Source organism: Haliaeetus albicilla, chromosome 2 (assembly GCF_947461875.1).
Source record: "Haliaeetus albicilla chromosome 2, bHalAlb1.1, whole genome shotgun sequence".
NCBI classification, from domain to species: Eukaryota; Metazoa; Chordata; class Aves; order Accipitriformes; family Accipitridae; genus Haliaeetus; species Haliaeetus albicilla.
In genome coordinates, this window is record NC_091484.1 from 33,513,665 (window position 1) to 33,526,000 (window position 12,336).

The following is a 12,336-nucleotide window of genomic DNA, read 5'->3' on the forward strand; positions in this document are numbered from 1 at the left end:
TTAACAGGCAATACATTAACCCAACATATAACTACCATCCACTCAGTGCCCTTTAGCAGCTCCGCAACTCCTGAACAGGCTGCGAGCAGCATCAGGCCAGGATATTTCTCCAGGGTTTAATAGGATAGGTCAAAAGAGCAAAAAATGAGTAATTATATCAAGTAGAAGAATAGATGTAGCCAACTTCAATGCATCTAAGTCATGCCACGCATGCAAACTCACCCCTCTCACACGTGGCTTGGGCGCAGAACTTATTTTAAAAGGTAAAAAAAGGCAGGCTGATCAACTTAAAACAGATCACATGAGAGTGTGGGTGCAGAATTTTTTTCAAAAAAAAAAAAAAAGGAAGGCTGATCAACTTCAAAAAGAATTCCCCATTTTATCACCTCCGTGAGCAGCAAATGCCAGTATTTTCTACATCATTCAAACATGGACATGTCTGTGGTGACGCCAAGAGAGTGTAGCTTCAAAATCCTAGAGGCCTCAACTGATTTCAGTCCCGTAACATTTCCATCAGGTAAGGCAGCATTTTTACTCCTGTTTTGCAGATGTAGACCTGAAGCACAGTGAGAACAAGAGCATGGGGTTTAGAAGCATTTAACACCTCCAGCCTTTTTTCCCAGTTAATGGGAACTGGAGACGGTCAGCAGTCCCATTCAGAGCGACTCGTGCAAAGGTACAGGAAGTCCAGAACAGGCTCGCAGTACTTCGATGCCACAAGGTTACTCTTCCTGCTTATCAGAGAGTACATCGAGTCACAAAAACACCGGTGTCTTTTTCTGAACTTCCTTCAAAGAAATATACATTCTACTCAAACACTCCTGTTGCTCTTCCAGATTATTCTGGGAAAAAAATTCAACAGTGGCAATGTATGGACCACAAAGTAATGCTAGAGGAAGCTGGCAATCAGCATCTTGTGCTGTAAATAGCCTAATCATACTGTCTATGTTCCCATGAAAGTCAACTATGATCAGATACTGAAAAGATGAAGAAAATAACAATAGAAGAATAGGATAAGTATGACTCCATTTTCTGGTTAAAAAAACCCCACATCTTCCTTCTAATGAAAGATCTTGCAATAGCAGCAACTCCACAAACTAGGAAGGGGTAACAAGAGGGACCCAAAGCAGCTAGTGACAGCCAAAATAGAAAATCTTCAAAGGCAAACTCAGCATGGCTCTTCCAGAAGCCCAGGCTTTCAGCAGCATTCAAGGATTTTGGAAGTCTTTGAAGCAGAACGATCCCAGTTCTAAACTCCCCCTTTCAAACTCTGGATTTATCCTATAAGGCTGCTTGGCAAAGCTTTCTTTTCTTGTCCAGAGTATGAATGCAGGGATTTTCTTCTAACCACAAGTGTTGGGCTTTGGTGGGGGTTTTTTGTTTGGTTTTTTTTTAATATCTTTCCTCTAGAAATGTCATAAGTCCATTTAAAATGCATTTATCAACATGTATATCAATTAAGCCTTGCTTACATCATTCAACTGCATTTGCCCTCAAAATTTAAGCAGATCAAAAGTAATGAAAATCTTTCTGTATTAAAAATTATGCAGTTGCATTATACCACAAACTCGCTTCAATCCAGTAAGATTTTTGGATGAAAAGTGAAGAGGAAACATTCATGAAAGCATACTGTTGATGATATTTCAACTTAATTCCATCAAACACTGCTTACAGTAAGCACTACAGACAGATCTGCAGTAAACATTTAATGACATAGAGGTAGGAAGCATCACATAATCATTCTCTGCATTATCTGACACCTAATATTTCTTAGACTAAGTAAAGTAAGCAACAGTGTAAGATCAAGGTAATGTGGAAACACTGCTCTTATTTACCATTATGCATCTAGGAGCCTTTCAGCCTTTACAGCTCAGCACGCGTCACACACAGAGTAGCTACAAATCTCCAGACTCTACAAACTCTTGAACACATGAATAATTTTAATCAGCCAGTAAAATCCCATCTTAAGTCATTGGGACTTATTTCATGAGTATGCATTTGCATTATTATTACTATTCTATCTGCTTCATAATATGTCCTCAGTGCAAGGTTATAACAAGATTAATGAAATCCAGGCTACTATCCATAGAACCATCTTTCAATTTCAGTACCTCAGCATGAAATAAGGAGACTGAAAAAGATATATGTAATGAATTTTTTTTCTTTAATATATGTATATAAAGAGTCCTGAACTCCATTTAATTGGTACTGTTGCAGACTAGCATACTGATTTTTAAAGTTCACTCATAAAATTTAAATCAAGCTAGTGACACTGAACAGTTTTCACAGCTGAAATATAGTTTAATTTTACATAACAAAGAGTCCCCCATTCCACTAAGTTTATTCGCCAATAAATTCATGATCTACATGCCGCAAAGCACTGAAAATGCAAACAAGTAGGGAGAAGAAAATAGCCACGTGACAAGGCTGCTTTGTTTCCAAAGAAGTTCATAACCCCATATCCTCTTTGGTGCATACAGTAGATACTCCAATATTTTAAAATACTACCAGGAACCATCCCATGCTCCACGTACCCATCTCATGAAAACACACATAGAAGGGGAAAAAAAAAAAAAAGAAAAAAATCAAACACAGACTTTCACATTTTGAAGATGCAGAACAGAAATCTATAGATGTACTTTTAGAGTATGTTTATCACTGCAATCTCAGCATGTTTTTATATGGTATTCAAAATACTGTAATGTTATCAAAATTATTTAGGCTGTAAAGTAGCTTTTTATGCCAGTTTTCCTTTAGCAGCATATTTGTCTTAGAGTTACACTGGCTTTACCTTCTTTGTTTTGCAGTTAACAAAAGAAAATTTAGACACACAAGCAGGACAGTCTGCTTTGACTTGTTATTAGATCAAAAATGCTGAGCCTTCCAGAATAACTACCAAGTAGCTGAAGCTCAAATTTGGGGCTTTAGAAACAATTTCTTCAGAACCTTCCATTAGCTTTTTAAGTGTCCAAGAAAACCTCTTTTTACAACTAGGAAGCCTTTTCCTTCAACTCCTTCAACTTTCTTTCATTACTTTCCCTACTCCAAGTAATGACAACAAAGGTAAAACTAACAAGCTAAAAAAAAAAAATAGCCACCAAGGAGGAGAACCTGGCAGGTAATTGTACGGCAAAGACCTCTTAACCAAATAAACTTTCACTGTCTGTAATCACAAGAACACAAACCCAAAACGGTTACTTGTAAAAACAGAACTTATCTACTTTTAGTTTCAAAACCTAAAAATAGGGTTTGGCAGTGTGTGTGGGGGTTTCTCCACATAGGGTTTTTACACTGTCAGCATCCCTCTACCTTCTCCCTTCCTGTTCCAGCTGTTAGCTCAATTCACTCCTTTAAAAAAATCATCACCAGACTCTTGCTGCCAAATTACCATTCAGGCTGGCACAATTCAGGAGGGAACCTATTCAAAAAGACTGTTCTGTTGCTCACAAAATCCAACATACACAGAAGGAAAATGCAAGGATGAATTCCGTACCTCCAACTCCGTCTCTCTGCGATTGATATCATCTGTAGACTGATTTAGTTTTTCCAGCTCTCCCTAGAAAGAAAGAAAGGTCAAATGCACATTAAGAAATCAGGGGAAAAAAGCGTCCGAGAAGGCTCATTCAGCACCCCCACTGAAAGCTCACAAGGGCTGTGGCTTCCAAATTCAGTGAAAAGAGGAAACCTGGAGACATGCAGTCTTCTATTTTGCTACTTGTAAGAAAAATAATCAGAGAAGCTCTATAGTTTTATTTTAAGGCAGTACATTTCCTGTCCTGGCTTATTCCTCACTATTAAAATAAACATAAGGTACAGTAAGTTCTGTCTTGTTAATCAATATAGTCAGTATCTGCTAGTTTCCAGATACACACCCCTTGCCAAAAGGATTAGCATAAAGTTAGTACTATCACAGGAAACATACAGTGAAAGCACAGCATTGATAAGAACCATGTCTTGCAGCATGAGAGGCATTTTACTCTGGATTTTGGCAAACCATTTTAGAACACAATCAGTCAACGGGACATATGATTATGTTTACTTAGTCTACGTTTGTGCCAGCATTTTGATCTCTTAACGGCAAAAACAAAGGTGTTAAATGCCTTGAATAAATATTTACTAGAGGTGGTGTTGGCATGAATGAAGTTACTGTAAAAACAAAGCTCATTCTTAATGACTTTCTTACCACAAAAAGCAACCCTCAGGAGCAGGCTCCAATAGCCTTCTTTAATTGAGCAACATGTGAAATCCTGTGATTTCAACAGGAGTGTTCTCTAACTCAAACGTTATTTAATTTTCAACTGGTGTAACAGAATCCACCTTGCAATGTTTAGCTGCATAAACCAAATACTGTAAATTGATTGTCACTTGAGCCATTTCCCACTAGATTACAAGAATGAGTCTGGTTACAATCAGAAGAGAATTAATTGCAACAGTTTAGTTCTCTTGTCCTCGGAGGTCAGATTTCATTTCCAGCTCCTAGGATGTGGAAGATACATGTTTGCATATCCATGTTTTCTGAGGCAGACACTCACACAAAAATTACCTAATTGCCTTCTACTGTAAGGCTAAGAACATTATGGCTCTCACGGAGGCAGACACGGCAGCCCGTTTTTTCAACCAAACAGAAAACTCAACAAAAACGCTGTTTCGCCAACAATGTTCAAATCAGGTACGTGGAAACGTGTTGCAAGCTGAAGAACCTAAGGCCAAGATTAGATGAATAGGCACTAAGGGAGCTCAGCTTCTCAAAATCAGGGCAGTAACAGGCTAGCTTTTGGCCGAGGGCCTCGCTCTGTGTAACCGTGTTTTGTGAATTTTGCAACTGCTCTGCTCGGCCCTGGAGAAGAAATGCTCACAACGGAGAAAAGAATGACAATTACAGCAAGGAAGGCCCTCTGCCAAGGATCCATCCATCCTCTCAGCAGCGTACACACACGCTTACATTCACTCACGACAAACGGTCCCACCAACACTGGAGGCAAAAGCTGCAAATCTGCAGCGACCTAAAAATACGGTTCATTTCAGGGACCACAGCGTGCTGAAGTTTGCGCCAGGCAACTGGTCAAGACGCAATTTGGGGGAGAAAAGGTTTGTTTAGAAACCATGCAAGAATAAAAAGCACTTCGGAAGGCATTCATAGAAAGGAACCACCGCCTTCCACCACAGCTCCTTTTTTAAACAAATAGAACTGATTTTAAAAATCCATGTTTTCCCCCGACTGTGAATTTCTGAGCACCAGCCCCGTTTTACGAGCAAGGTCGAGCTGTCGCGGTCAAAAATATAAAGGGATGGGGGATTTCAGCAGGAGAAGGCGGCAGGACGGCGCCCGGCGCTGCCCGGGGCCGGGGCCGGGCAACGGCAACGAAGAGGCCGGGGCCGGGGCCGGGGCCGGGGCCGGGGCCGGGGCCGCTCCCGCCGCCCGCGGCGGGCGCCGAGACAGCCGGGGCCGCTCCGCACCGCCGCCCGCCACAGGCAAATCCATCCGTCGGGGCGCGGGTGTGTATATACGTATATACCTATGCACTTTAAAAACCAAAAATAAGGGGGAAAAGCAACCATCCTAACCATTGTTGCATGCATTCTATGTGCATTAAATTAAAGAATTCGGGCCCGCCCCCGGAGGGGGGGGCGCGGCGCGGCGGCTCTCACCTGGATGCGGGGGTCCACCTCCTCCTCCTCGGGCCGCGGGCCCTCCTCGGCAGCTCGGCCGCGCCTGCCCACCGGCTCCATGGCGGCGGCGGCGGCTGCCAGCACCTCCCTCCCTCGCTCCGCTCCGCTCCGCTCCGCCGCTGCCGTTCCCGTTCCCGGCCCCGGCCCCGGCCCCGTTCCCGGCCCCGCCTCCGGGGGGAACCCCTCCCTCAGCACCCCCCGGCCCCCCCGTCTCTTTGTGTATTCGCACCGCAAGGAGGAAACGAGCGCAAAATTGCGGGGTTTCCTTTTTTTTAACCGTCCTCCCCGCCCCCCCCCTTTTTTTTTTCTTTTTTTTTGGTGTGCGTGTGTGTGTGTGTTAATGCTTGGGTTCTGCCGTCCTCACCGCCGGGCAGAGCAAGTGCACGCCGCTGCAGTGCGTGAAACCAAAACGAGCAGTTTCAGGTGGGGGGAAACGCCGATGAGACCTTGCGTGGCTTTTTTCTTTTTTGACACCTCCCCCCCCCCCCCCCCCCATCGTCTTTCCTCTTTTTTAGGCTCTGCTGGGGACTGGTGTGTCTATGGGGAAGAAAAGGGGAGAGAAAGGGAGGAGATAAACACAATAAAGGCACTTTCAACGACCTTGAAAATTCAAGTGAAAACCAGATTTCTATTGTGTGGCAGCTAGGCAAGCAACCTACTGGATATATACCTACTGGATGCAGCAGCAAAGAACATGCTAAAGACACGTCCTTTTGTTGTCAGTAAAAAAGAACTTCTTGCAAGAAGCACTGACGCTATGTACATGCATGGACCCTGGCTAGCAGAGCGGTTCGGATTAGGGCCTCCTTAATCATGGTGGCGGTGCCCAGACTGGCACCCAAACACTAACGGGAAAAGAGTGGGCAACCCTTCTGACTAGCAGTGTACCAGCAGAGATCAGCTCCAGCCCCTCTTCGTCTCACTGGCCTCGGGCGCAGATGAAACCCCTTCTGTGGGCTGCAGCAAAGAAAGAAAATTTTAAACAATTAACTTTCTCTTCCCTTCTCACAGCAACCCCAGAGAGAGGCTGACAGCGCGTTCCCTCACCGTTGAAAAGGAAAAACATGATGCTTTGTCTTTTCCCTCCTCAAGACACAGAGAAGACAGTCCCATCAAAGCACATGGGCCAGGCTACCCACCTAGGAAAAACAAAGCAAGAAGTGGCAACTGGCTGAGCCAAGGCCCTCCGTCAAATCACACCAACCACACTGATCCACTTCCTCGCTCCCTCTGGGCGGATAACAAGTCATTTCAAACAGATGAGGAATATACCTCCACCTTAAAAGTATCACTTTTGACTTAACCCTGTTTTTGTTAGAAAACTCCTCAAAAGATTACAAAAAATAAAATTAAAATGAAAGTTTAGATGTGGTGGGGAAGCTTCCTTTGTGAGACTGGAGATGAAAAAAAATCTCAGCAAAGCACAAGAAGGTAAAAAAGCACAAGAAGGTAAAAAAGGGGGCAAAAGAAAAGCAGTCAAGCTCTTCCAAACACTGTAAAGCAACCAAAAAAAAAAAGGGGGGGGAGAAAAAGGAGAGTGGCACAAACATTTGAAAATAGTATAAACATGCAAAGTGACACCAACAAACTAAAATAATCAAGGAACAGAGGAGGTGTTGCAAAAACGCAGATGGGTTGTTTGCAACATCTTCATTTCTCACAGCAGAGGAAATCATGTAAAAGGAACAAAAAAAACCAAATCAGCCAAAGCGAAGTGTTTTACTGCTGTCCACTGAGGGAATTCAATGTGTACACACAGCCAGAGGTTCCCAGGGCCCTGGCATCTCTCATCCCTGGTGTGCTGTGGCACACGCCAAGACCGTGGTGGTCCAATGTCCAAAGTTACCATCCTAAAAAAGCATAGAAAACACAAAGCAGCATATGGAAGGGTTAATGCTGGCAATCCAACTGTTATGGCTTACATTTCTAGAAAACAAAGCTACGTAAAACAGCTACTGCAGCTATGCCACATTTCTCCAAAACCTACGCGGTCTGACCTATGGCAATGTCACGCAAAGCACTGCCCGCTGCTTGGGGTACAGAAACACTCCTGTGCAGACATGCTCTCCCCAAGGGATCTGTCCTTTTTGTGCGAGGACCCTGTTCTTCCATTGCCACCACGACAGTCCCCATGATTGTCACAGCTCAAAAAACCTGCAGCCAAATTCATCAATCTGCTGCCACTGAGGCAGAGCAAGCTGTTTCTTTCCTCAGTCGTACAGCGGAATTAGCATGTTGGGAGAGCTGCCTGCAGAGCTTAGCGCTGTGCAAGAGGCGGTATGAATACACAGGCCCCTTTCCCCACGGCTCTGCAATCTCACACAGAGCCCCAAGGCCATTGAGATCATTTTATATCAAACCAATACATCAGAAAGATTTATATATAAAAAAATCACTGAAGGATGCCCAGGTCATACACGTCTGTCATCACTTCAGATGTCACTAAGGCATAAACAGAAAAGTGGCCTTAGGGAAAGGGAAAGGGAGACTACTCAGTACACATGAAGATCAATAAAAGACTCAAGAATATTATTTGCATGCTTAGTTTTCTCTTCCCCATGGAACTGTTTCGCCTAAAACCGCTGTCACATGCAAAGGGCATCCAAGGAACAATCCTGCACAGCACGTAGGCAGGCTTCGTGCTCTGCTTAAGCCAATTCGGTGCAAGAAGTCAGCTACGGACGATGGCCTTTGGGTATTACTTTTGCCAAGTCATGAGTGATCTCATCCCAGCAAATCTCTCCTACACCATCTGTTAAAAGCCAGACACCTCCCCAGCCCCACCCCGCTCCATACTGACCTTTTTGCTTCCCCCACATGCGCCAAGGCGGCTGAGTAAAGCCTGCACGAGGCTCGACTGAGACACTCTGTGCTTTCTTCTGTATCAATATTTCAAAACCCTGGTCCTGAGCATTCAATATTTGAACAAAGCACTGTGAAGTTAAGGCAGGAAGAAACAGCGTGCTCTTTCACTGATGGGGTGCCAGAGTGGCTGCAGCGGAGAAGTAGCCCAGACCCGCCAAGCTGGGCTGCAGCTTGACATGAGCTATGCTGGAGATGGTACAGCTCACCTAAAAAGCACAAGGAGAGGTACCGGTGCAGGAAGAGCCGCGATCCAAGTTACTTCAACAACCAATTTGACTGCACCAGGCAACACCAGTGTTGCGACATGACAGCAGGCATTTGGGGTACAAGCCTTCTCATTAACACCAGATCCTGGAGCACGAAAACTCCTGGGCAAGGGTGATGCTCTGGCCACGAGTACTGCTACAGTCTTACTTCGGAGGGAAGTTGTTAGATAACCTGATTTTTGGTCCCACGGAAATCCTCAGTGTACAGGCAGCATTTGACAGGGGAAAGAGGGAAACGTCTGTACTTTGAGGGAGGACTACAGAAAGGAATTCTCTCCCTCGTTCTGGAGAATAGTTTGTACATTAGCTATTACATCTCTGAATAGACATTGGGGAACTAGAAGTTGCATTTTAAATAAAATCAGCTGGGAAGAAGTATGCATTAGTGAAGAAATGCTTGGGGAAATGTACTAATGACTCTAGTTAATTTAGGGGGGGGAATCAAAGTGAATGGATAGTATAATTTTACATATATTTGATAATGGCAGATTCTGAATGGATTTTAAGGAAGGTTTGGGTTTTTTTCCAAATCTCATCTTACATTCAAATTTCTGCTCATACTTGCCCTCAAAACTTGCTTCTGCCCAAGCACTAGAGGCAAGGGCCTAAAACACAAATCAAAGTTACATTTCCTTCCTCAGAAACAAGTATCTCCTCTTTTTGAACATTGATAGCATATTGAGCAGCATTCAGGACTAATTAATGCACATTTGATGACTGAAGACACATTTGCAGTTCATGGAAACCTTTGTGGAGAAAACAGCCTGAGAGACAGAGCCTTGCTTACAATGCTGCCTCTCTCCTCAAGGGGACTGGAGAAATAGTTCTGCTCTGAAAAATTCTTCTGCTTTCATTGATTATGATGCTACAGGCTAACTTCCAGTTGGCCTCAAATATTGAAGCACTGTTGCAATTTGGTTTTAAATAACTTACCATCAAACAAACACAGAAGAACTATAAACAGTCCAATTCTAAGGAGAAAAAAAATTGTGTAAAACATAGCCCCCAAAATACATTTATGGACATAAAATCCTCCATGTAACTTCTTAACTGAATTAATCCTCAAGACCAGTTTGCCACACTGACTTTTGCAATGTAACACCAGAAATTAGTTTAGCTCAGGGAATCTGTCATTTAAAAACAAAGCCGCCATCTCCCTTTCCCAAACTGTAGCAAGGACATTGCTCTGTCAACATTCAAACCCCATATGCTTTCCTCGTTTTCAGAAGTATATTGCATGCATTCGAAACATTTTTAAACATTAAGTAGGATCTCGCCCACAGTCACAGTACATTTGAAGATCTGGTCCTCCATATCTTAATCTTTGATAAGAGGCTAAGCACATACTTCTTTTGAAGATACTCACTGCATTTATGGGAGATTTTAAATTCCCTGGATGCACATGCAGGGTATTAAACACTTAAGAAGTGGTCAGAATCAAAACTTCCTCTGGCTTACTTCTCAAGCAAATTTTCATGCTTCCATACTCACAGTGGTAGTGGTGGCATGCTTGTGCTCTGCGTTTTAGGAAGTGCTAAAAATCAATTATCTTTTTTACGCTGGTTTGTATGATGCTATCACCTTATGAACTTGCATACAAACGCTGAACACAAAGACACACTAATGGAGCTTGAGCATCTATGGTACGAGAAGTTGTAGATTTTCCCACCTACAAGGAGTGTATTTAAAGAAAAAGCTACTTCCCAAAATACCCTTTAATTTCACTTCTTTTTAACAAGCACCATTTAAGGATGATTAAAAATACCCTCTAGGCTTCACAGGGCTACAAAGAAAGGAGGCTCATTTAAAGAGTCACAATCTGTTTTCTAGCCACAGTAGTCTTAATATCTTTCATAAAAACTAAATAGAAGGATTATTAGCAAAATTACCTGCTGGGCCAATTTCTACTGGATATACATTTATCTTCCATTAGCTACTTTTCTTATTATTCTGAAGCCTGATATTGATGATGCTTTATACAGACAGCGTGAGTGCAGTATTGTTTATGTATATATACACACTCATATATACTATGCTATATATATATACACACACACACACACACACACACACACACACAGAGTGTATGACTAACAGCTTGATGGATTTCCCTGCTTCTTGTTGTTTCATTGGGAAAGAACCACCATCATTATGGGACTTATTTCTCCTCTTCCAAGCTGTGTTTTGGCAAGGTGGGTGGCAGGTGGAACTTCCCACTGGAAACCATCAGTACAACGACACTACATCTGCAGAGAAGCAGAGCAGTCCCGCTGCTCATGTGGCCAAAATACAGCATGTGGTGCTTTTGCAGATTTAGAAAATGTTAACAGAGTAACATGAGACTCTTCCTCAGATCTGCTGCTGAATGATAAGGAAGATCCCTTTTACAGTGCTTGATACTTGAACAGGGAAAAACCCCTATATTGCACCCTTTTAAGTTGAATATATCCATCGAGGTTCCCAGTCCTGCTGTCTGTTTTCCTCGATAAGTAGCCTCCGATCAGTCTCAATGGGAGCAGGATCAAATGCAAAGGTGTTGTTAGTCTGTACTCAAAATAAGGCCTGAGACAAGAGGTGTTGCCTTGTGAAAGCCAAAATGAGATGCAAGTGCCATTCTCTTCTGCCCAGCCTGACAATTCAGTAATGCTTCTGCAGCGGTGCAGATGCATCACTGCTATTCAGTACAAAACCACCCACCCTGACCTTTTATTCTTTATACTTGGACATCTATGCAAACCACTTCTAAAACATTTCTTTAAGTACCACCTCTAATTCCCAAATAGCATTAGCCATGTGCAAGAATACATCTCATTTTTCCAATCCTTTGTTTGCTCAATGTTCAGACTGATTCCCTATTTGTGGCTATTTAACGACATTAATAGGTTTCTTACTGGTAGATTTAAAGGATAAAATCCCCTCACTGGTCTCTTGCCACCAGCCCACACTGCTCACGATACCAACCGCAAAACTGGTAGAGGAGGGCAGGAGTCCCTGCAACACAGCACTGTGAAAATGTAACGACAAACAAGAAACTCCAGGTAGTGAAGCTCCTGTGGGTCTGGTTCAGGGTATTCACGTGTCCCGTGTACTTCAGCGAAAGCCATCAGCGGTTGCTGAAAGGTGGCAGTTTCCACAACCCTTCCCTCACACAGCATGGCTACTCTACGCACTCAGCGCAGAGTCATTTTCCAGCTCACTCACCAGGAAAGGGGCTCGTTACACCTCGGGGTGATGGGCACCGCTCCTCAGAGCTGCCCTGTGACGCCGTTCGCAGGCACCTTTCCTCCGCCAGCGTGCCATCTCCTAAGGAGCAAAGCTACCCCGTGCAGGCAGGCTGGAGCACAGCTCTGTGCAAAAGCAGCCTGGTGACCGCCCCAAGCTCTCTGACCACAGACTTTGCTTCTTACTAACCTTGCTATCAGGCAGGAAATTCACCCATATCCTATTTTAATCTGCGGAGTGCACAACACTGACACCTTGAGCCTCCAGAACACCTTTCATCAGAGGGTCTCAGAGCAGTCCTTCAAGCATCACC

At 43.6% G+C, this 12,336-nt stretch overlaps 1 protein-coding gene across 3 annotated transcripts in view; it reads right to left on the reverse strand.

The window, feature by feature from the left end:
- Positions 1-5,938, reverse strand: part of SH3BP5 (SH3 domain binding protein 5) — an 84,063-nt gene extending 78,125 nt beyond the window's left edge. For 2 of the 3 annotated variants that reach the window (XM_069770195.1, XM_069770203.1), the window contains exons 1-2: positions 5,650-5,813; positions 3,494-3,556 (exon numbers count right to left, since the gene is read on the reverse strand). In XM_069770195.1, coding sequence (XP_069626296.1) covers positions 3,494-3,556; positions 5,650-5,730 — 144 coding nt within the window. In that variant the 5' untranslated portion in view covers positions 5,731-5,813. Of the gene's footprint in view, positions 1-3,493; positions 3,557-5,649 lie in introns of all 3 variants that reach the window. The other variant, XM_069770212.1, reaches the window with a different exon arrangement.
- Between the last annotated feature and the right edge of the window lie 6,398 nt (positions 5,939-12,336).